This window comes from Triturus cristatus, chromosome 7 (assembly GCF_964204655.1).
Source record: "Triturus cristatus chromosome 7, aTriCri1.1, whole genome shotgun sequence".
Classification (NCBI taxonomy): domain Eukaryota; kingdom Metazoa; phylum Chordata; class Amphibia; order Caudata; family Salamandridae; genus Triturus; species Triturus cristatus.
Window position 1 is genome coordinate 795,862,224 of NC_140590.1, and position 20,883 is coordinate 795,883,106.

At 43.9% G+C, this 20,883-nt stretch overlaps 1 protein-coding gene across 2 annotated transcripts in view; it reads left to right on the plus strand.

Annotated features, from left to right (window-relative positions):
• The window catches only part of FAM114A2 (family with sequence similarity 114 member A2), a 310,681-nt gene that overhangs the window by 107,177 nt on the left and 182,621 nt on the right, over window positions 1–20,883 (plus strand). For both annotated transcript variants that reach the window (XM_085617644.1, XM_085617643.1), the window contains exons 5-6: window positions 1,892–1,990; window positions 3,912–4,021. In XM_085617644.1, coding sequence (XP_085473770.1) covers window positions 1,892–1,990; window positions 3,912–4,021 — 209 coding nt within the window. The remainder of the gene's footprint in view (window positions 1–1,891; window positions 1,991–3,911; window positions 4,022–20,883) is intronic.

Genomic DNA, 20,883 nt, shown 5'->3' on the forward strand with positions numbered 1-20,883 from the left:
CCACTTGATGACAACCGGCCCCCATGATGTGACTGTGGTCTAACTTAAGTACTACTTTTCAAAAACTGTGTGAAATCAACATATGTTTCTGAGGAGACCACTGCGCACATGGTACAAATCCATATGCCAGTCCTTGTTCCTGCTGACAATTTCTGTGTTCCTGTGATGTGCAATAAAACAAATGTAAATCTGTTCTAAGTAAAACTTCCTGCCAGGAAGAACCTATTATAATGATATGTGATGGTTACAATTTCTTCCAATATTTATTTTCATTCTGATTAAAAACAAAGTGGGGTGTATATAACCCCTACAACAGACAATCGTACGCCACAAATTCATAATCTAAGTATTCAACAATACAGCTTGGTGAAACTGAGCACAATGTCCAAACATCCCATGCTGTTTAACTTCTAATTTGAAACCTATTATAGAAATTGGTACAGCATCTGAATAGGGTACAGGTAAAGACTATATGAATAGAAGAGGATAGAGGACGAAGGAACATGGAATGTCTCAAGAGGGACGTGTAAAAAAAGGTTAGTAGCCCCTAAAAGGTCTGCTTTTCACAGGTACACATGCAAGATAGGAAAAAAGAGAGCAGCTCCCAGTCTCGTTGCATGTACAAACTATGGCCTGGGAAGTATCAGGGGTAAGACAATTCAAAAGGCTTAGTGGCTTAACACATTCACATGGCTTTTCTCTTCTGTAAGCATCATCTCTTACAAAAGGGTTTCAGATAGTTTCAAAGATGGAAGTTTTACCCAACAGAAGATGATATATTTTTTTTTATGTAGATAACTTTTTGTAAATATAATGCTGCCATACATACTCAGCAACATGCTTTTTAATGTTTGCGGTACATGCTTTCAGTAATTAAAAATACATTTAATCAACATACCAGCTTGTCAAGGCCAGCCCTCCTGTCTTTGCCAGTACTTGTTTTTCTTTCTGCCAGCATTGCTCATTTGCTGGGATACGTATGAACAAAGTATAGAAAGAGAATAGATGTTCAAGCTGTAGAACCCCAGTGACTTCCAGTCGCAGGGCAAAGAGTAACACTGGTCATACGACTCAGTCTTATTTCAACTATAGCACCTTACAGCACAAATGCTATTATGGTGCATAGAATCCTGATTTGTGTCCCGAAAGTGCCAGGATATCTACTTCTTTGTGTTATCATTATTTTAACTGCAATATTTATGATGGCGCATTCTGTAAGCAATATCTCTGACTGTATATTGAGTTTATTGCATGTTACCATAGCATCATGGTGTATGAGATTGTAACCCACTACTACTTCTTGGAGTTGGCTTTTATTGCTAATTTCCACCCCTCATTTTGAGTCAAGTACAAAAAGGGAGTAACATGGCTATCTAGTTGAAGTGCAGCAGGGCTTGTGTCCCTTTGGCACCACTGCCAAACGACAAACTGATGCTGCCCATTAACCAATGACAGCCCTAATACCCAACGAAAAAGCCATGCAGCCTGTGCTAAAAAACATTCTGTAGCCACCAGTGTACTTCGCAACTTGTTTTTTAGCTCGTACCAAAGTTCTTCACCACAAGTGTTTTCTGACTGAGTAGTTTTTGAGCACCAGTGTTCTTCCAATAGTGTTTTGCTACTGTACTAATCCGTACTCACCAGTGCCTGTACCCTGCAATACTCTCCCCTTATTCCATTCCATTATTATTCACTGAATTGTACCTCTACCAGTGTGCTTCATCCACTGATGGTTTGTGTCCACTAATGTCCTACACTCAAAGATATTATGCATCCTACATTATTTTGTACCAAAGTTATGTGTCCTTCAGTGTTCTTTTCCACTTTGTCCTTGGACACAGCCTTCAGCTTGCCTAGACTGACCTAATGCTGTCTCCATTCTATTTCACAGGTCACGGAATATCTAGCGCCATTGAGAAGGCAGAAGCCAGTCTTGGTATACCAAGCCCAAGTGAGATCTCTGTGGAGGACCAAATCCAGGATATAGCAGGTTAAGCACTTGACCATAGAAATGAGACTGCAGTTACCTGTGACACAAAAAGGCTTTGGGAGAGGTGTGGGTGCCAGGCTGCAAAAGGGAGGGACTTGCGAGCTATGGAGGGATGGAAAAGTTAGTGAGAAATGCAAGCTGAGGTAATGAGGAGGGGCATTGCATTAAATGCAAGCTGAGGGAATGAGGAGGAAATAAATAAATGATGCAGCAGCAGGTAGGGAGACGTGAGCCTGGGAATTGGATCAGATTCAGGCAGAGAGTGAGCTGTGGACTGGTGATAAAATGAGGCATGAAGTGTAATATGAGCCAGGCACGGATGTATGAATGTGAGTGATACAGGAGCAGTGTTCAACATGTGGAGCCTGGGAGAGGTGAGCAGTGGATTGAAGGGTACATAACTTAAGGAGAAAGATGATGGGCTGAAGTGGTCGCAAGTAAGGGGGTGAGGATTTGAGAGTTGGCCATGGATTTGGCAGGAGTAGGTGGTTGAGAGAATGATGTGTGATCTGGATTTTGAGGAAGATGTGAGGCAAGAAGAATGGGAGATGGAGTCAGTGGATGAAGCTTCAAGCCATTGAGGGAGATGAGAATTAGGGAAGGAACTCCGAAGCAGACAGCAGCAGTAAGGGAGGTATTTGTATGCCAGGAAGGGTGGTGTTAGCCGGTGAGGATTAAACTTATGAAGCAGCCAGGCAAAGAAATGGAATCTGTGGATAAACAAGGCATCAGCAATGAGCCAGACTGAAAGCTGAAGACGATGAGCTTTATAATGACACATGTATAGTGCATGATGCTCCTCGAGCTTTTATTGAAAGGGCTTCAACTTAGGCAATTCATAAACTGCTCAGTTTAAGAAAGCTCTTAACTCTTGCAAAAGACAGTTGTTAAGGGAGATGGACTAAACAACCTTTATTAGAGGACCTCTTTGGGAAGACGAAAACACTTTTGCAGGCAAATTGAGGTAGAGTTGAAGACAATGTTTTGCAACAAAAAGAGCCACTAGAATTTAATACAACCACTCTGCGCCACGTGTAGAATGTAGATCAGTAATGAGGTATTTTTTTCCTGTGTACAGGGAATTACAAAAATATAATCTGGATCTTACCAGGCCCAATACTAAGGGGCTTTTTATACAATAGGAAAGAGATGGAAGACTTTCCTCCTTCAACATGGATAAAAAAAACTGCTTTTGGAGATATAGCCAAATTTTGCACTTACCTAAAGAGCTTCACCCAATAGAAAGCCCATATTCTTCATTTTCTTTACCAGAGTCATCGGTTGGTCAAAGAAGCATTGTACTGACCAGTGTAACTATAGACCATTTTAATTAATTGCCCCTTTGCTCCGGGCAACTGCACATCAGTATTTCTACCATTGAGCGGTAACTAGCTACTGTTTTGCTCTACCTCAGTTTCAGTAAGCCACACACATGGATTGACCTACTGAACCAGACTGTAATCGGTTTGCATGATAAGCTGCATGTAGTCTATTTATGACTGGAAGAACATATCCAAATACTGAATGATTTACAAGGAGTGTAGAAGAATGTAGTTAAGTATTAAATAGGCTAAAAGATAGTGTGGTCTCTGAAGAAAAATTAGGGCAGTGAGGAGGTGGTTGTGTGTAGCGCAGATTGAAATGTGAGGAAATGAGTGCGATGTCCTCTAGTCAGCGAGATGTCAGCAGGGATTGGAAGCCTTTGAAAAAAGCAACCTTGGCAGAGAGGAAAGTGTGACCAAAGTAGGGCTAAAGGTGAGGCTTGCGGAGAGGGGAACTAGTCTGAAAGCAGTTGTGAGCAGGGAGCACACTGTAGTCTGGGATAGAGGTAATGGGACTGCAAAGAATTGGATCACCTGATTGAGTGCTCAATGATTCTGGAACTTGATTAATTTTCTGTTCCTCTGGTTTCACATATTAGGAAGCTCAACTGGTGAAGCTTCAAGTCCAGCCTCGGAGGATGGAGGATCATCTCCGAGAAGCGCAGCACTTGGTGTGTTCTCTAGCATCACTACAGCTGTTCAGAGCACAGTGAGTGGGTGGTCAAGGGATCGGGAAATTGCTGTTCTTGTGTGCAAGTGTTTGTGCAATGTGATATGTCTCCTTGATATTCAGAATGGGCCCTATTACATTTTTAACAGATGCACAAAAATGTATTTCCATCTGTAAATTACTTTTAATAGAGAATTCTTATGAATGTAAATTGCATTTGCCATTGTGGACTGTTGATAAGGCTTCATTTTACTTGAGTGAAAAATGGCAATTTTTTCACCCATTTTACTTTAGGCTCAGGGGTAAGAACGAGTCTACACAGGAATGGTGTCCATTCGAAAAATGTAGTAAACAGCACAAAAGTTGATACTTTGTTGACATTCGCAAACATTCCCAAAAGGTTTTTCCACTTATGAACACACGTAAAACTACTCCAGAATATGATAGGGAAGTGTATGAATATTAGTTATCTCCACGTTTACAGGTGTATAGGGCATAGGGTTCACTGACACATCAATGTATTGTAATTGTATTGTAATTGCATTTATATAGCGCTTACTACGCCTGACGAGGCATCGAATCGCTTTTTCACGAGTAGCACGCTACTCCGGGACCCATAGAGGATTAGTGTTGAATTAGTATAGTGAAACATGCAAGTACATTTTAAGTGGTGGATAGGTTAGTCAGTTATTTGGATTCGGAAGGATAGGAGAAGAATAGCAGAAGGATAGAAGAAAAAAAAAAAAGGTTTGTATTTATATTGCGCTTGTTACCCCTGATGGGGTGTACGCTAAATGCCAGCACGCTACTCCGGAAACCCATAAGGGATTAGTGCTGTATTAGTATGGTGAAATATGAAAGTAATTTGAGTGGTGGATATTAGTCAGTTATTTGGAGTGAGAAGGGTAGAGGAGTGATAAAAGGGAAGAAAGGTTTGCATTCATGTAGCACCTTTTACCCCTGATGGGTTTTGAAGCGCTTTTCTGGCGAGTAGGATGCTACTCCGGTACCCATAAAGGATTAGTGTTGGAAATTAGTATAGTGAAGTATGAAGTAGTTTGAGTGGTGGATATGTTATTCAGTTATTTGGATACAGAAGGGTAGGTTGCGGGATAGAAGGGGGAAAGAGGTTTGTATTTATATAGCGCTTGCTACCTCTTGATGGGGTTTTGAAGCGCTTTATTGGCGAGTAGCACGCTACTCTGGAACCCATAAGGATTACTGTTGAATTAGTATGGCGAAACATGAAAGTAATTTGAGTGGTGGATATGTTAGTCAGTTATTTGGATTGAGAAGGGTTGGGGAGGGGTAGAAAAGGGAAAAAGGTTTGCATTTATATAGCACTGGTAGCCCTGATGGGGTGTTGAAATGCTTCATTGGCGAGTAGCACGTTACTCTGGAACCCAAAAAGGATTAGTGGTGAATTAGTATAGTGGAATATGGAAATTGAGAAGTGAACATGTTAGTCTGTTATTTTGATTTAAAAGGATAGTGGCGGGACAGAAAAGTGAAATTGTTTTTTTTTTTTGAGGTCATAGCAGTAGGATGAGGTTTTTGGATAAGTAAAAAGGGTTTTTTGAGGGGGAGAGTCAGAGGGGAGAGTTTATAAAGGTTTGTTTTGGGGGATCGGTATAGTAAAAAAAGAGGTGTCAGGTGATGCAAGGAGGGGTGTAGTGTAGGAGAGTCTAGAAAGGGTTATTTTGGGGATCATAGTAGTGGTATGGGGTTTGGGATAGATAACTGAGAGAGTGGATGTAGAGGATATATTGATAGATGTATTGGGTGAGAGATAGGGTAGTGCATTGGAAAGAGTAGTAGAAAGAAGTTTGAGATGAGTCAGAAGGTTGGGCCAGAGGATATATTGAAAGAAGTATAGGCTGAGAAATAGGGTAGTGCATTTTAAAGGCTAAATTAGAAGAAAGTAATAAATATATAGATCCATAAGTACATTGAAAGTATATAGATGCATAAAGGAGGTAAGTATATATAGATTAAAGATATTGATAGAGGTACAGGATGAGAAATAGGGTAGTGTATTGGATATGCTTTTTCAGGAGAAAGGTAACAGACACACAGATCCAAGTACGTGGAAGGTACATAGATGCACAATGGAAGTAAGTACATATAGACCAAAGATGATTTGTTATTTATTTACAACAACATAATTATTCTACATGGTTATACAAAGCAATACACAAAGAGAGCTACATATCTATAGTGAAAATAAATTCTAATATACAGAGGAATATGCTGTAAATATCTGTTTGCGTATGGTGCTTATGTGGGGAAGAGACAATTCTTGAGTAGTGTTCTGAAGATAAGGTGGTTGTCGGTGGATTTTTTGTTGGGGGTAAATAGTTCCATAGTTTGGCTGCTTGAACAGAGAAGGATGTGCCACCCATGGTTTTTTTCTTGTATCTTGGGATTTTGAGGCGAGATGCCCCTTTAGAGCATAGGTTCCTTTGTTGAATGTGTTTGGTGATTTTATTCCTGATGAAGAGCGGTCCCATTCCATGTATTGCTTTGTGGGTGATTCAAAGTAGCTTGAACATGGATCTTCTGGCAACCGGTAACCAATGCAGGGCTTTCAAGGCAGGTGAGATGTGGTCTCGCGGTTTGATATGCAAGAGTAGTCTGGCAGCCGAGTTCTGAATCCGTTGTAGTCATTTCATGGTCGTTAAAGGTGATCCGTGGTAGAGGCTATTGGCGTAATCGAGTTTGGACAGAACAAGGGAGATGGTAGCTTGGACATTGTGTGGTAATCCCAAATCATGGAAAATTTGTCGCAGCGTTTTTATAGTGACAAAGCTTGATCTTTTTAGTTTGTCCACTTGGGCATTCATCGACAGCTTGGAGTCCATGGTCATTCCGAGGTTTCTTACTTCCTTTGATAATTTAGGTGGTGATCCCAGTTCGCCAGGCGGCAAGCGGGTCGTAATGTTTCCAATCGCCACACGTGAGTATTTCCTTTTTTGAAGCATTCAAATTGAGATGGATTCAAGTCATCCACTGATCCACGGCTCTGAGACAACTGAAAATTGAGGGTTTTTCAATGTCTATAGGGCATTCCATTTGAAGGAGTATTTGCGTGTCATCTGCATAGTTATAGTACCTGAGGTGAAATTGATTGATCAGTACCGATAATGACTTCATGTAGATGTTGAAAAGCATGGGCGAGATGATAGAACCTTGAGGGACCCCTGCTTTTGTGGAGTATGGTTTGGACTAGAAAGGTGGGGTATGGATGACATTAGTTCTGTTTCGAAGGTAGGACGTGATCCAGTCTAGAGCAGTTCCCTCTCTGCCAGCTTCATAGAGTCTTTGTTTCCGAGTGTCATGGTCAACCGTGTCAAAGGCAGCCGAGAGGGCCAAGAGGAGTAGCGCAGCAACCACGCTGCGGTCAACTGTGTTCTTCAGGTCATCCCAGATGGCAAGGAGGGCAGATTCAGTGCCTCTTCCCGGACGGAATCCTGTTTGGAAGTCTGAGCGTATGTCATTCTCGCCAATGAATTGTGACATCTGGGCGAACGCTGCTCTTTCTATCAGTTTGCCCAGGAAAGGTCCATTTGTAATGGGTCTATAGTTGTCAGGGTTCAGCCGGTCCAAGTTTGTTTTCTTCAGTAAAGGGCGTATGTGTGATTTTTTTGAGTTCTTCTGGGAATATTCTGGTAGTTAAGGAATCGTTGATGATTCTTCTTACTGGACTGGCAGCAGAGGTTGTTAAAAGAATTGTCTTGAGAGTTTGTGGTAGACATGGGTCAGAAGGGCTGCCGGCAGGCCTGCTTGCTTTGACCAGGTCCATAAATTCATCGTGTGAGATGTGTTGGAAGGAACGGAGAGGCTGGGTTAGAGTATTCTTGGATTGTTGTTTTGTACAGGGGTTAGTGCTGGTGCTTTGTTTCTGTTTTTAGTACAAGTCCAATGTGTCTGCTTTGTCTGTGTAATGATTTGCCAGTTTGTCTGTGAAATCTTGGGTAACAGGATGAGTTCCTTCTAGACAATTTGGTTTGCGAAATTAATTGAGTATTTTATAGAATTCTTTATTTGGACATTTAGCATTTTGAATTCTGTCTGAATAGTACCTTTTCTTAGCACTTTTGATAGCTGAGTTGTACAATCTGTTAATTTTTTATAGATGAAGTTTGTCATGTTTGGTGTTTGTTTTGAGCCAGGTACGTTGCAGGTTTCTAATTTGTTGTTTTATGTATTTCATTTCTAAGTTTCTCCAAGACGCTTTTATTCTTTTGTGCTGTTGTGTGGTTTTGAGTGGTATCAGCATGTCAAAAGCTTCCTGTAGCCACTCATATAGATTTTGAACCAAAGTTATTGTTTCCAGATTTGAACTTGATGTTAGTTGTGTTTCCAAGTGTTCCAAATTGAGTTTGTTCCACGGCTGATAGGTGGATGGATGTAAGCTAGTTTTAGGTGAGTACCTTAGTGTTGTTTTATGTTGGAAAGCAAGCAGGTGGTGGTCTGACCATGTGACTGGAGTTATAGTTTGAAAGGTAACTGGTTCAGTATTAGCAAAAATGACATCTAGGATATGTCCAGCGATGTGTGTGGGTTTGTGGACAATCTGATGCAGGTTCAGTGCCTCTAGGCCAGTGATTATTGTTTTTGGATGGGTCATATTGGGTTTGTCAAACCAAATGTTGAGGTCACCCAGAACCCATAGGTTGGAGTGTATTGTTATCAGGTTTGAAACCGTGTCTAGACGTGCGTCTGGGAATGTCGCCTTGCTAGGTGGAGGTCTGTAAAGGAGCAGGAAGTTATAGGATGAAGACGGTGTAGTATTGCATCTTGTTAGAAGAGCCTCACAATTCTTTATGGAGATGTCGTCAACTTTAGTGATATGTAATGTTTGCATGAACACAACAACTAGACCACCTCCTTTTTTGCCTATACGATTTTGGGTGATCGTTTGATAGCCTAGAGGAATGGCTTCATGCAGGACTGGAGCCATATCATCTCCCAACCATGATTCAGTTATGAATAGTATGTCTGGTTTTGCATCTGTGAGAAGGTCATAGATGTGATGTTTGTTTTTAGAGAGGGATCAAGCATTTATTAGTAGACAGTTTAGAGAATGGCATTTGGTGACAGTGAGACTTTGTTTTGTAGAGTGAACAGTATTGTGTGTGTGTTTGTAGCAGGTGTGTTTTTAGTGCTGGCTTTAGCTGTATTAGGAAAACAATCATGTAGCTATTCTGTATCATGTTCCTCATCCAGCATTCTAAGAAGGCATTTTGATGGGTCTGTGTGTGTATGTGGTGGAGACAGTGTTTGAGAGTGAGATGGTGTGCTGTGTTGTTTTCGAGGTGTAACATTGTTGTGCAGTAGACATGGGGAAGCAAAGTTGTGAGGTGTGGCACGTTGCTTATGTTGTTTGCGTGTGTTTATGGTGTAAGGTGTACGAGTCAGGGGTGCTGGTGCAGCATTTGGGTCATGTAGTTAGGTTCTAAATTGTCCAATGGATGAGAGGCGGTTAGAAGAGAGTTGCTGTGTTGCTGTATCTGTGTTAGGTGTGGTGAAAGAGAGAAAGCTTGGCTTTGGAGTTTGTTTCTTTGTGTGGTTTGAAAGGTGGGTTTATGTTTGTATTTTGTGTGCTGGTGTGTGTGATATGTTTTGTGTTTGAGGAGTAGTGAAAAGGGGTACTGGTGTATTTTTTTCATGCAATGGATTTGGTTGTATAGTATTGTTTGTGAGAGGAGGTTGTAAGGTGGGGGGTGGTGATGTGTTTGTGAGTAGAGTGTATGTTGTGTGTAGGAGGGAATGAAGTAGAGGTAAGAGTGTTTGTCTTAGACTGGTTTGTTGCATGAGTTAAAAAGTGTGGTGATTTGCAGTGTGTGGTTTGTGCGTTAGTGTTATTATGGTAGTAGGGAGAGGAGATGTTGGTTGGACAAATGATGGAAGGATGAATATATGTTTGTTAGTGATAAAAGGTGGTCTGTTAGGTGTAATTAGAGCAGGGAGTGTGTGTCTGGATGTGATGTTGTTATGTATGGTGTTGAATGGGGTTGTGGTAGTGATGAGTGGATTGGTTAGTGGTATAGGATGGAGTTGTGTACTGTTTGTAGGTGTTGGTGGGTATGTGTGGTAGTTGGGATAGAAGGGTGTATAGCTGTGGTTTGGTTTGTAGTGCATGCTGGTACATTGGTCCGTGCATAGGGTTGTGTGTGGTGTACAATTGGTGTGAATGTGTTACTATGTTTGTGGATGGTGTGGGTAGCTATTACTGAATGTGAACATGGGCAGCATTTCTGGCCCTAGTCCCGACCAGTCTCGAACAGGCTCAAACAGGTAATTGCCCTTGTCCTCGACGCCCGGGCTAAGACGCCCCTTCAGCCAATGGGAACCCTAGACCTAACCCTATCCAATCACAGCACTATCCCTAAAATCTAGAACGAATACGAGACCAGGACCTTACGCCAATCTGAGCCCTAGTCCAAGCACCCAATAACTTTCAAAAACCCTGATCTCTATGTCCCATAGAGGCCCTAGCCCTACCAGTAGTCCCAACCCAAGTCCAAGCAACCAATGGCACAGGAAGCCCTAGTCCCTACGTCCAATAGAAAGCCCAACCCTACTGTTAGTACCACACCTAGTCCAGCAACCAATCACACCAGAAGCCCTAATCGCTACTTCCAAATAAAGGCCTAACCCTAGTCCCACCCTAGTCCCAACAACCAATAACACAGGAAGCCCTAGTCCCTACTTCCAATAGAAATCCTAACCCTAGCCCCAACCTACGTTGATTGAATTACAGACCCTGAAACCAATCAGGACCCTCAAATGCCCATCCAATGAGGACACTAACCCTAATCCAATAGAAACATCAGATGCAACCACCAATCAGTATATACATGTACCAACCACAAGCAGACTATATAAGGTCCCAGCGATCTCAGACAATGTTTGCTGGCGAGGTAGTTGGGAGCTGCTTCTCTTGGTCAGAATCTCCTAGGTGAAAGACAGGCTCAATCCACACTTTGTACTTCTGCAGGCAAGGGCCTAACTTGTCCACTGACAATAGTGTTTGTATAAAATGTTACTCCCTCTCCTGGCCAAAAAACGAAGTGCACAATCCCTATTAAACACAGTTTAAACAGTACACAAAAGATCACTGCTGCCTTAGAGTACACTCTGATGTAGAATATCCCTGTTGCTGGGAGGGAGGAGGTCATAAATATTGATGAAAAAATATAGTCAACAAAAATATCGACTCCTATTCTTAAACAGGTAAGTACAAAAATATCGACCAAAAAATATCGAAGTAAAAAATATAGATGTATAAAATATCAACTTTTATATAAATATAAAATATATATTAAATTTAATTTCAACAAAATAAAATACATTTAATATACATTTCAGTAAAATATAACAAACTTAATAAAAAAAGATAAACACACAAATATAATTCTTTATACATATATATTTACTTGAAAACAATAAACTATTATTTTTAATTTGTTAAGTTCAAAATGATATAAAAAAGAAAAGATTTCAGTGATTTAAAATATAAATAAACTAAATTTTATAATACATTTTAACATGAAACTATTTAAACTTGAATATCACAATACAGCAGAGGTCTTCAAACTTTTTGATGCAGCAACCCCCTTGTCAAACCTTTTTAGGCGTAAGGACCCCCTTCTGACAAAGTTTGCTAGAAACTAGTACACATCATCGACAACCATAAATGCCTCATTTAGATCTGGCATCTTTTGGCATGTTTCCCCTGACTTTTTGCTTTCTGACCTCCTAGCTTTGACTCTGTTTTTGCTGGTTAAGTGTCTCTGCGCACTTTCCTACTGCTGTTCAGTGTTAAAATGCAAGTGCTCCTATTGTAAATTGTATTATGGATTGGTGTTTCCATGATTTGCATGTTTGGCTTACTAGTAAATCCCTAGTAAAGTGCACTGAGGGTGCCAGGGCATTTCAATCAAATGCTGCTGATGGGCCTGCAGTACTGATTGTGCCACTCACCGAAGCAGCCCTGAAAAGTTTGTAACTGCCATGTCGACCTGGCAAATGCACCCACTTGCCAGGCCCATAATCCTTCCTTTTCTTACATGTAAGTCACCCTTAAGGTAGTCCCAAGGTACCCATGTGGGCAGGGTGCCATGTATATTAAAGGTAGGACATGTACTGGTGTGTGTGACATGTCCTGGTAGTGAATTACAGTGTGTTTAAATATTCACCATGGAAAGGCTATCTGTCCCATAGGGTAGAATGGGAGTTTACTTATAACATCTTATAAGCATATCATACCATTGGGATAAGATGGAGAAATGGGGTTTAGTATGCCTGAACTCAGAATATAAAAATACATCTTTTAGTAAAGATGATGTTTATGTTCTGTGTTTGAAAATACCACTTTTAGAAAGTAGGTATTTTCTTGCTTAGCCATCCTGTGTGCCTCTGCTGGGTTTGTGAATTGACTGTCTGGCTTTGGACTGACAGGGGCTGAGGATGTGCATTCTCAGACAGCCACTGGAAGGGGGAGGGGGGTCAAGGTGAGTCCTTCCTGCCTTTCCTGGATGAGTCGGGGCTGGGCTGAATAGTCCTGGGCTGTATCTAGTAGTAGTAGGAGATTTCTTTGCACCTGAATGGGCCTGGTCTACCTTGGACAATGCTGTCTCCACCTCCTGCCAGAAAGGAGGATGGAACTGGTTTGGGCTGGGCACAGACACTTTCTGCCCAAAAGCACAAAGAGAAACAGTGTATAAATATTGGGGCCAGACCCCCGGAACTTTAAAACTTGCTGGAATCAAGGAATCTGCCAAGAAGAGCTGGACGAACTGACAAGAGGAGCCCCTTTGAGCAGCCCCTTTGCTGTGTTGTTGCTTTGTTGGGTTGGCCTGCAGTTGCTGTTTCTGCCTTGGGCAGTGAAAGAACTGGACTGGACTGTCTTTACCTGTTGCCAAGTATCTCCAAGGGCTTGAAGTAGAGCTTGCCTCCTGTTCTGAAGTCTCAGGGACCGCAAAGACTTCACCGAACTCTAGGTACCGCCTCTGGAACTGTGGTGTCAGTTGCCACAGAGGGGGGAAAGCAACCGACTCGGACTCCTTCGCTGACTTTGTCACTGGCTCCATGTTCTGAAGGCACCACAGAGGGCACCGCCGTATCTTGCACCGCAGCCCTGGTCTCACCGACGATGACTGCCGCCGCCGAGCTGCCGCTTGCACTGTGACCTGTGGGCACTGCACTCCGCACCACCTCGCTTCACTTCACTGCCCTGGTGTCACCGATGCCGTCGCTGCCCACTGACTTCGACACCTGTGACCGCACTGTGTCTTGGGGGCACCGCTCTTAAGTCTTGCGATGCACCGCGACCAGCCCACGCCAACGTCATCGGCCGCAACAAAAAGGTACTGGTTACGAGTCTGCTACACCCCGACCAATGCCGTCAGACGGAACTGTTGGATTCTGTTGTTCTGAGCACCCCTGTAGCACTGAATGGACCTACCGACTTCAAGGAACTAAATTTTTTAAGTTATTATTGCAAAGTGCATATTTACTATAGTTCTCCAGTATTTGGGGTGTCTTTCATAGATTCACATGCCTGAATCATTCCCCGTCGTCAGAGTGGGAGTCCCACGGTACATAAAAAAGCAATAATTATGCATATAACAACCAAAAAACCCTGGTAACCTGAACCAGGAAGTAAAGTAGCCTAAGCTACAAGGGAAAAAACTTCCACAGCTATGACTATCACTGTCATTATATACAGTCCAAACTGCAGCCAATCAGGCGACAGCACCCACCAGAATGTTCTCCTCAGAGGCTCAGGCTGTCAGATTTTCTACCGCACGTCGTGTGAAGGGAGTCTCCCTGAGCTCTGCTCAGTTTTCTTCAAATTTCTACTGTTTCTACAACTTCTAGGATGTCAACTACAAAAAGATCCCTCTTCAGACCTTGTGAGTCCTGCGGAAAGCTTCAGCTTTTTTCTGAAGACCCTCACAAAAAATGCATCTATTGCCTCTATCCTGATCACGAAGTGAAGGAGTGCAAGATTTGCCGGACTTTCCCTCAGAAGACCTTAAGGGATAGAGAAGGACGTCTTCTTCTGTGGCTACAGAAGCTTAAGGATAAAGATGATCCTTTGTCAGGGATAGAAACTGCCTCTGGGTCCTCTATCTCTTCCAGGAAAAGGGTGGCTGAAGAAGAGTTTTCTTCTACTGGGGCGAAGGTGTCGAGGAGAGCCCAGTCTGTTAAGGGCTCGGGTCAGTCTTCGTCTTCATCTAAGAAGACGTCTCCACCTTCAGGATCCAAGCCCTCTACGCCCCCGAGGAAATCAGGAAAAACTCTGCCAGCTAAAAGTTTTCCTGAGAGGAATTTACCTCAAGTGAGATTGCCGTCGTCGACGGCAGTGGCGTCGACGGTTATTATCGTCGACGCGGTTTCAACGTCGACTATTACATTCTCGTCGCCGAGACCTGCAATGATAATGTCATCAGCTTCATCGCCGTCGACGCTGGTCTCGGTGAGTGTTAAACCCATCTCGTCGACGAAGGAGGTGTCATCCATCGTCTCCGTTCCGTCGACGGTAAGAAGCAAGAAAGTTGCTCCGTCTATGAAGACTACCTCGTCGACGTCTACTCCGTCGACGAAGATTGTGGTACCGTCGACAGTTGCCCCGTCGACGAAGAATGCCTCATCGACTAAGATCCATGCGTCGACGAAGATGGACGCGTCGACGCCATCGTCGACGAAGACGCCCTCGTCGACGAAGAGTGCCCCGTCGACGACGCCCTCGTCGACGAAGATTACCTCATCGTCGGCGCCCTCGTCGACGAAGATTGTCCCGTCGTCGACGACTGCCATCTCGTCGACGAAAACAGCCTCGTCATCGAAAATGGCTTCAACGTCAGGATTACCACCGTCGTCGGTTCCGTCGACGCGATTGTCACCACCTCCTCTATCTACCTGCATGGATATGCAGGTGTGGACTGCGACTCCGTCGTCTATCGTGTCTGATCAAAGGACAACAGCGCCTACGCTTCTTCAGCGCAGAGGATCGTCTTTAGAAGCTATATCGCCTCTAAAATTGCCGGCGCAACTTTTACAATCGGAGGATAACGATTCCGAAGAAGATGAGAGATTTCGGACTGCAAGGAGTCCATCGGTGCTTCTCATCAAATATCAAGATGATGAGGATGATGATGAGGACCAGTACGAAGATCTTAATATGGAACCACAGCCGACACCTCCTGCACCAGTGCCGTCTGGTCAAATGCCATTGGAACTGCTTGATAATCTGCAGTATATGTTGCAAGATTACTATAGACGTTTCCCTCCTTCGGAAACGGCGGAATCTCTTCCGTCGACACCCAGGCCAAGAGTACAGTTGTCGTCGTTACAGTCACCAAGACCACCTTCTCCGTTGCCATCTCGTCAATCGCATGTTACAGACGATGAAAGGGAGGAAGGAGAGGTAGATGATCAGTCTATCATGTCGGAGTGGGATAATTATCAGGTACAAACTCCTTCTCCAAGTGCTCCGGCTCTGGTGGACTCTTCCCCGGTGGACATTGGGAATTTCCATTCACTTATGGAAAGAGCGACCAAGAGATTCCTGATCCCCATGGAAACAAAGGAGGATGACTGCTTCCTGTATGACTTTAAGGACCAACCAAGGAAGCAGGTTCGGGCAATCCCAATCATTGATTTTATTTGGAAGGAGGGATTGAGACTGATGGCTACCCCTAATTCTCTTCCAGCAGTGTTACCAAGGCTGGACAAGAAATATAGAGCCCCAAGTAATTCACCAGCATGCCTAATTGGTCAACCTAAGGCGGACTCTGTTATAGCGCAAGCGGCTCAGAGACGGGCTAGAAATCCATCAACGCCCATATCAGCTCCACCTGATAGAGATGGTAGAAGATTGGACGCAATAGGAAAGAAGGTGTCCACGATGGCAGCAACCACAGTTCGGGCTTCAAACTCCCTGGCGATTTTAGGGAGATACGACCGTCAGATGATGTCTGACATCTCTCCTTTCCTCGACATGTTACCGGAGCCTTCAAAATCCGAGGCCATAAAGATCCTGCAGGAAGGAGAGTATGCATCAGCGGAGATCATTGATGCAGCAGTGGATGTGGCATCAACTGGGTTCAGGCAGTTGGCAGGAGCTGCAGTGCTGAGGAGGCAGGGTTGGCTGAAGTCAACATCTTTTTGCCAGGAGGTGCAGTCTAAAATTATAGACATGCCATTTGATGGTGAATCCTTGTTCGGTGCACATGTGGATGAAGCACTACGGGCGATTAAGAAGGATACGGAGACGGCAAGGTCTCTGGGTAGTTTACAATTTCGAAAATCTACCTTCCGTGGAGCCAGAGGACGTGGATCCTTCTCTAGCAGGGGAGGTTATAACCAACAGCGTTCCTTTCAGACCTCTCAATCTGGCCAAAGATCTCAGAATTATCGCCAGCAATATTACGGACAGCGAAATCAACCATATTCGCAGTCTCGTAGGAAACAGTCCTTTCGCGGACGAGAGTCCGTTAAGAAGCAATGAGTTTAGCCACCTGTCACTATCTCTACCGTTACCACGTACAAGAATTGGAGGTCAAATATCCCACTTCTATTCAAATTGGTCCAAGATTACCACAGACAAGTGGGTATTAGATATAATATCCAGAGGCCATGCTCTGGAATTCACGAAAATTCCGCCAAATTCTCCTCCCAAAGGCCCACCCCCTGCTCATCTCAAAGAGCTTTTTTCCCAAATAAATTTGATGATTCAAAAAGGAGCAATCGAAAAGGTCCCTATCCTACAGAAGGGAACGGGTTTTTATTCAAGGTTTTTCCTCATCCGGAAAAAATCAGGAGAGTGGCGTCCAATTCTCGACCTCCGCGCTCTCAACAAATTTTTAAAGAAAATGTCTTTCCGGATGTTGACGCTCCAAGAAATTCTGCAGTTGCTTTCGATGGGAGATTACATGGCCACCCTCGACCTGCAGGACGCTTATTTTCATGTACCAATCCTACCCAGGCACAGAAAATTTCTACGGTTCAGAGTGGCTGGCAGGGATTTTCAATTCAGAGTCCTCCCATTTGGACTCTGTTCCGCACCCAGAGTCTTCACAAAGGTCATAGCGCCAGTGACTGCGCATCTCCGTCTGCAAGGAGTTCAAATATTCCCGTACCTGGACGACTGCCTTATCAAGGCGAGTTCAGCCAAGGTAGCATCCGAGCATGTTCAAAAATGCCTCTTACTCTTCCAGTCCTTGGGTCTGTCAACAAATCTGGAGAAATCACATCTAGCTCCTTCGCAAAGAAGAACGTTCCTAGGAGCGACATTGGACACGGATCTGGCCAAAGCCTTTGTGTCAAAAGAAAGGCAAATCAAGATATGCAATCTTGCGCGCTCACTACTTTCAAAAGAGTGCGTTTCAGTCCGTGTGTACAAATCCTTCCTAGGGAGGATTTCGTCTTGCATTCATCTCATGCCCAACTGTCGGTACAGAATGAGACCGTTGCAGGAGGAGCTCAATCTGCAATGGCTTCAGACCACAGGATCATTCGAGGATATCATTCACATCACCTCGCGAATGCGGGACGCCTTTCAATGGTGGGGTCAGATGAAACACTTGAAAGAGGGTTGTCCTTTTCTGGTCGAAATGCCGGATTTCACAGTCACCACAGATGCATCCCTCGAGGGTTGGGGAGCGCACCTTCAAGGAATGACAGTCAAGGGCAGGTGGACTCTAGAACAGAGAAAGTGGCATATCAACCTGCTAGAACTGCGAGCTATATTCTTGGCTCTAAAATCCTTCCAGGCCATCATCCGAGGAGCATGCATACTTGTAAGAACAGACAATACAACAAGTATGCATTACTTGAACAAACAAGGCGGGACGAGGTCAGCCCTCCTATCTCAGCAAGCGCAAGAGATTTGGGATTGGGCGATTCGCCACAAGATCAACCTCAAAGCCATTCACGTCCCAGGAATCACGAATGTTCTGGCGGATTCCCTCAGCAGAACCACAACGTCCAATCACGAATGGGAGTTACACCAACCATTCCTAGACGGGGTATTTCACGAATGGGGGCATCCCGATCTAGACCTCTTTGCAACCAGCCAGAACCGCAAATGCCCATTCTTCGCAAGTTGGGCTCCCCACAAGGACTCGCTGGGAAATGCCTTTTCGATGAATTGGTCGCAAATATATGCTTACGCCTTTCCACCGATCCCGTTGGTTCCACGAGTTCTGCGCAAGATCAAACAACAGCCTTGCTGCATGATTTTAATTGCTCCCAGGTGGCCCCGCCAGTACTGGTTCACAGAAATTCTCCTCCTCTCGGAGGCCGAGCCCATACAGTTTCGACCAATTCCACATCTTCTGACCCTTCAGAACGGTCAACTTTGTCATCCGGACCCAGCATCGCTGAGATTAGCGGCATGGCTCCTCAACAGCTTGAATTTGCACACCTAGATATCCCTCCAGACTGCCAAGAGGTTTTGGCCAATGCTCGAGCACCAGCAACTGTTAAAACCTACAAACTAAAGTGGAAGAGGTTTTGCATGTGGTGTCAGTCCGTTAATCTCCATCCGATCCACGCAAGACCGGAACAAATTCTACCTTTCTTTCTACAGTTGGCGAGGTCTGGTCCTTCCCACTCTACTTTGAAGGTGTTCTTAGCTGCAATTTCAAGGTTTCGGCAGGATGGTATTACCTCTCTCTATTCCAATAGAGTCATCCAGCAATTTTTTAAGGGGTTATTTAGGATGTTCCCACCTATTCGGCGTCCACCTCCTTCTTGGCACCTTAATATAGTGCTTTCACAACTAATGCGGCATCCTTTCGAGCCCATCCACAAGGCGGATCTAAAGTTCCTTTCTTGGAAGGTTTCTTTATTATTGGCTCTAACTTCTACAAGAAGGGTTAGTGATCTCCAAGCGTTCACTGTTCATCCACCCTTTCTGTAATTCACATCTGATTCTGAAGTGCTGCGCACTAATCCAAAATTTATGCCAAAGGTCCCGACGGATTTCCATCTTAATGAACCCATAGTTTTGAAAACTTTCTTCCCAAATCCGCAAACAGCTGCAGAAAGGGCCTTGCATTCCTTAGACATCAAAAGATGTCTGAAATTTTACTTACAGCGGACAGCATCACTGCGCAAATCGGACCAGCTCTTGGTAGCATATGGCAAACCACGTCAAGGCCATTCAGTATCAAAGCCAACCATAGCGCGCTGGATCTCGGCTGCAATTTGTTTATGCCATGATCAAGCTGGAAGACCATTGCAAGCGACCCCAAGAGCACACTCTACGAGAGCAATATCTTCATCTACAGCTCTTTTTGCCGGTGTCCCTCTTCACCAGATCTGTAAAGTGGCAACATGGTCCAGCAGCCATATGTTTACCAGACACTACTGTTTGGAAGCTGCAAGTGATGCGGATGGATCAGTGGGACAAGCTGTTCTACGTAATCTTTTCAAATAAGGTGAGCCTCTGTTCTCCCTCCTCCGCTAAGCTTTTATAAGACGCTTTTTCCATACTATTTCTGGCTTGAAATTGTTTTGCATATGTTGAAGCACACATGTATTTCTCTATGGTTATACTGTTTCATAATGTATATGGTCTATGATACAAAATAGCGTCTTATGAGCATAAGGTGATGTACTGCTATCTACTCTGATTCAGGCATGTGAATCTATGAAAGACACCCCAAATACTGGAGAAGAACAATAGTTACTTACCTGTAATCTGTGGTTCTCCAGTATTGGTGTCTTTCATAGATTCACATGCAACCCGCCCACCTCCCCTCAGAGGCTTTTTAGGCTATTATGTATTGCTTCACTCCTGTGCGAGAAAATCTGACAGCCTGAGCCTCTGAGGAGAACATTCTGGTGGGTGCTGTCGCCTGATTGGCTGCAGTTTGGACTGTATATAATGACAGTGATAGTCATAGCTGTGGAAGTTTTTTCCCTTGTAGCTTAGGCTACTTTACTTCCTGGTTCAGGTTACCAGGGTTTTTTGGTTGTTATATGCATAATTATTGCTTTTTTATGTACCGTGGGACTCCCACTCCGACGACGGGGAATGATTCAGGCATGTGAATCTATGAAAGACACCAATACTGGAGAACCACAGATTACAGGTAAGTAACTATTGTTCTTAGTAATAGTACTGTATGTTGGATTTTTATCGTTTTGGTCTTGTTTTGAATATATAAAGTATTGGATATTTTTCTAAACTGGTGTGATGTCCTTTTGCAGTGTTTTCACTGTACTACTGTTGGTTATGTGCAAATGCTTTACACACTGCCTCTGAAATAAGCCTGACTGAAGCTACCAAGGGGGCGAGCAGGGGTAATTTCAGTAGTGTATCCCTCTTACCCTGACTAAAAGGAAGGGTCGCAACTTGAACAAAGGTGCAAACACATTGCCAACTAGAAACCCCCATTTCTAACAGCCCCCAATTACCACAGCAAATATTGTTTACGGTGGGGAAATGATATTAAACAGTGTTTAGCAAACCAAAGGTCATTGAGCGTAGGAGTGTAGCCAAAGGTGTGGCTAAATACAAAGGGCCTCATTTATGAGGAGTGGGCATAGGGCAGCGCTGTATGTCTTTGCGGCACTGCCCAATGCCAATGTTAAAGGGCAGGAATGCACCCTATTTATGAAATACGGTGCATTCCATTCCTTTTACCTTGCGTTGGTGCACAAATTGCTGCCTAGCACCAACAGAGGCAGGATTGTTTTTGTACGGGAAGGGGCACATTCCTTCACCAAAACAATCCTGAGGGGTGTTTTCTTCTTCCTATGTGAGCTGCAGAATGCAGCACAGAGGGAAAGAGTAAATAACGATGCCAAATGAAAACGTTTGTTCTCGTTACGCCTCTCCTGGGGAGGCGTCCGTTTTCGGAGCTGCCCCAGTTTTA